The 2,500-nt window shown below is 57.4% G+C and overlaps 1 protein-coding gene across 1 annotated transcript in view; it reads right to left on the minus strand.

The window, feature by feature from the left end:
- Positions 1-1,193: 1,193 nt before the first annotated feature.
- Positions 1,194-2,500, minus strand: part of KLHL12 (kelch-like family member 12) — a gene marked incomplete at its 5' end in the record, with an annotated part of 15,875 nt that continues 14,568 nt past the window's right edge. The window contains 2 exons of the mRNA XM_009072210.1: positions 1,194-1,320; positions 1,631-1,817. Of these exons, the coding sequence (XP_009070458.1) occupies positions 1,194-1,320; positions 1,631-1,817 (314 nt within the window). The remainder of the gene's footprint in view (positions 1,321-1,630; positions 1,818-2,500) is intronic.

The raw sequence follows: 2,500 nt of genomic DNA on the forward strand, positions 1-2,500 counted from the left end.
AGCCCAGGCACTGCGGGCCAAGCTGAGGGCAGGGGGAGCCTGTGCTCCGGAACGCGGTGGGACACATGCTGAGCAGAGACTGCTCGGTGAGCTAGCGAGGGAGCCCTCACCCGGGCTCGGGCTCGGGGGAACACAGGAGGGACAGCAAGTGTCAGAAGACGTGGAGCTACGACGCAGGCGAATAAACAGCTGAGAACAAAGGGTGAAACAATCCTGGATGTCACTCCAGAACAGCCCTGGAAGCAGAAAACCCCTAGATAAATGGAAAACCAACACAATGAACTGACTGAAGTGCTGCCCTGGGTGTGCTGTCAGGTCTGTCTGGGGACAAACCCACTGCTCACCAGCAGCATCTCGGTGGGCATCAGTCACCGTGTCCCTGCTCTCAGCCTCAGCTCAGGTACCTCCTGCAGGGTGGGAGCAAAGGCACAGCCACAGCACAGCAATGCTCCCATGGCCACACATCACAGCACTTTGCAGCTGGGGCTGTCGAGCTTTTGAGGGAAACACGATGTGATGAACCTTGCTGAGCCCTGTCAGAGCACAAACTCTGCATACCTGCTCCTGCAGCAGGCAACGAGCTGCCCCCTGCCCCCGTGGCCTCAGTAGTTGACAGCTTTAACCTGTGACTCCTTTTGTGTGCAGACCTGTGAGGAACCCGCAGACACACAGTGCAGGCCTCACACACCTCACCCAGTCCAGCTCTGCACTCAAGTGTGCTTGAGGAGCACGTTGAACATTCAGTATGTACAAGATGATTTGAAGCTGGAACATAAGAGCAGCTGATTCACCCTCACACATCCATGTGGCTGAGAGCGACCTGAGGACCCGCGGGATCCTGCAGTGGCTGAAGAGGTGACCCAGTGGTATGTACATGTCCTTGGGAGGGTTCACCAGGCTGGCTGAGGCCAGGCTGGGGCACCTCTGCTCTGCCCATAGACTGAGCCACAGGAACAGCAGAGTGCAGCTCCTCCTGACCACTCAGCCCTTCCTCCAGCTTCCCACAGAGCCCCCGATGTCGAATGACTGCTGAGATCACACGGCTATGCACACGCTCTAGTCACAAGCAGCACAGAAAGCTGCTGTCCTGGTGCCTATTCCCACAGCATCCACAGCTCTCAAGAACAGTCACTGCAAATCCCTCGGGACTCCTCCTCCAGCCGAGACTCTGCAGAAGGTTCTCTGCCTCCGGATCACTTCTCCCGCAGGACGCAGACTCCTGCGTCGCAGCGCTGCATGCCCAGGGAGGTGACAACTTCCCAGCTGTCGATGATGGGGTCGTAGCACTCGATGCTGCTCAGCAGTGAGTTCCCATCGTATCTGCAAGGACAGAAAGTTACAGGTGAGGGATGGTGCTGGAGAAACAGGCTGAGGCATTCAGAGCCCTTGCTGGGAGGCTGGACAGCTGCACACAGCAGGACTGGCCTGACATGGAGCCCCTGCATCAGCTCCCCATGCGGTGTGCTGCTGCTCTCCTGCCTCCCTGGGCCCTGGACCTTCACACTGCCCTTTCTGGCTGGGCACAGTGGCCCTGTGGGCTGTCTTCTCTTACAGACAGTGTGAGGAGAGGCTGCCTGAGGTGTGTCAGAGCTGTGGGAGCTCAGCCCCCGAGCTGCTGTGCAGCGCTCACCCCGCGATGGCGTACAGCCGGCCCCGCAGCACCGTGGCCCCCACGTAGCATCGCGGGGTGGTCATGCTCGTCACGGTGGTCCAGGAGTCAGTGCGGATGTTGTATGCCTCCACCGAGGAGAGATGTGCTGTTCCATCGAACCCCCCAACGACATAGATGTGATCATTGAGCAGAGCCACTCCAGCCCCTGTGGAGAGAGAGGGTGGCACAGTCACACCCAGAGTAGCACTGCGCCCCTGCTTGCTGTTACTAGGCTGAACGGGTCAGCTCCTCCCCCTGCACAGGACATTTTCTTCTGCTCATATCTGCCCCAAAAGAGCTGATAACTGTGTCTTCTGTTGTCTCCAATATGATACATGAGAACATGTCACTGACTCTGGCATGGGGGGACTGGGCAGCATAGCAGCACAACAGGTTCACCTGTGCTGACAGACACCTGACACAGGCGTCTGAACAGAGCAACACCAGCCTCACTCTGCTGGCAGGGAGCTGGTTGGGACTGTCAGCACAGAGACAAGTTCCTCTGGTGTTTATGGCTCCCTGGTGTCACCCAGCCCTAGCCATAGCCTGGAGAGTGGCACTGCTCCATATGAAGCTGGAGGATTCATAGAAACATAGAATGCTAAAAGGTTGTAATGGAGCTTAAAGATCATCCAGCCCCAACCCTCCAGTCCTCTCATCAGTTCCATGTCCTCCTCTGCATTTGCTCTAACAGTTCCCTGATGTTGCTCCTCTGGAAGGCAGGGAAATGAAAACTGGTTCCTACATGGCACAGAGGCAGAGGTGGTCAGAGCATCTGTCTGAACAGCTGTTCCCCCGGTTACAGCAACCAGTAATACAGCAGGCCTGACTGGGGATTTGTGACATCAG

The sequence above is a fragment of the Acanthisitta chloris genome, unplaced genomic scaffold (genome assembly GCF_000695815.1).
Source record: "Acanthisitta chloris isolate BGI_N310 unplaced genomic scaffold, ASM69581v1 scaffold12733, whole genome shotgun sequence".
NCBI lineage: Eukaryota > Metazoa > Chordata > Aves > Passeriformes > Acanthisittidae > Acanthisitta > Acanthisitta chloris.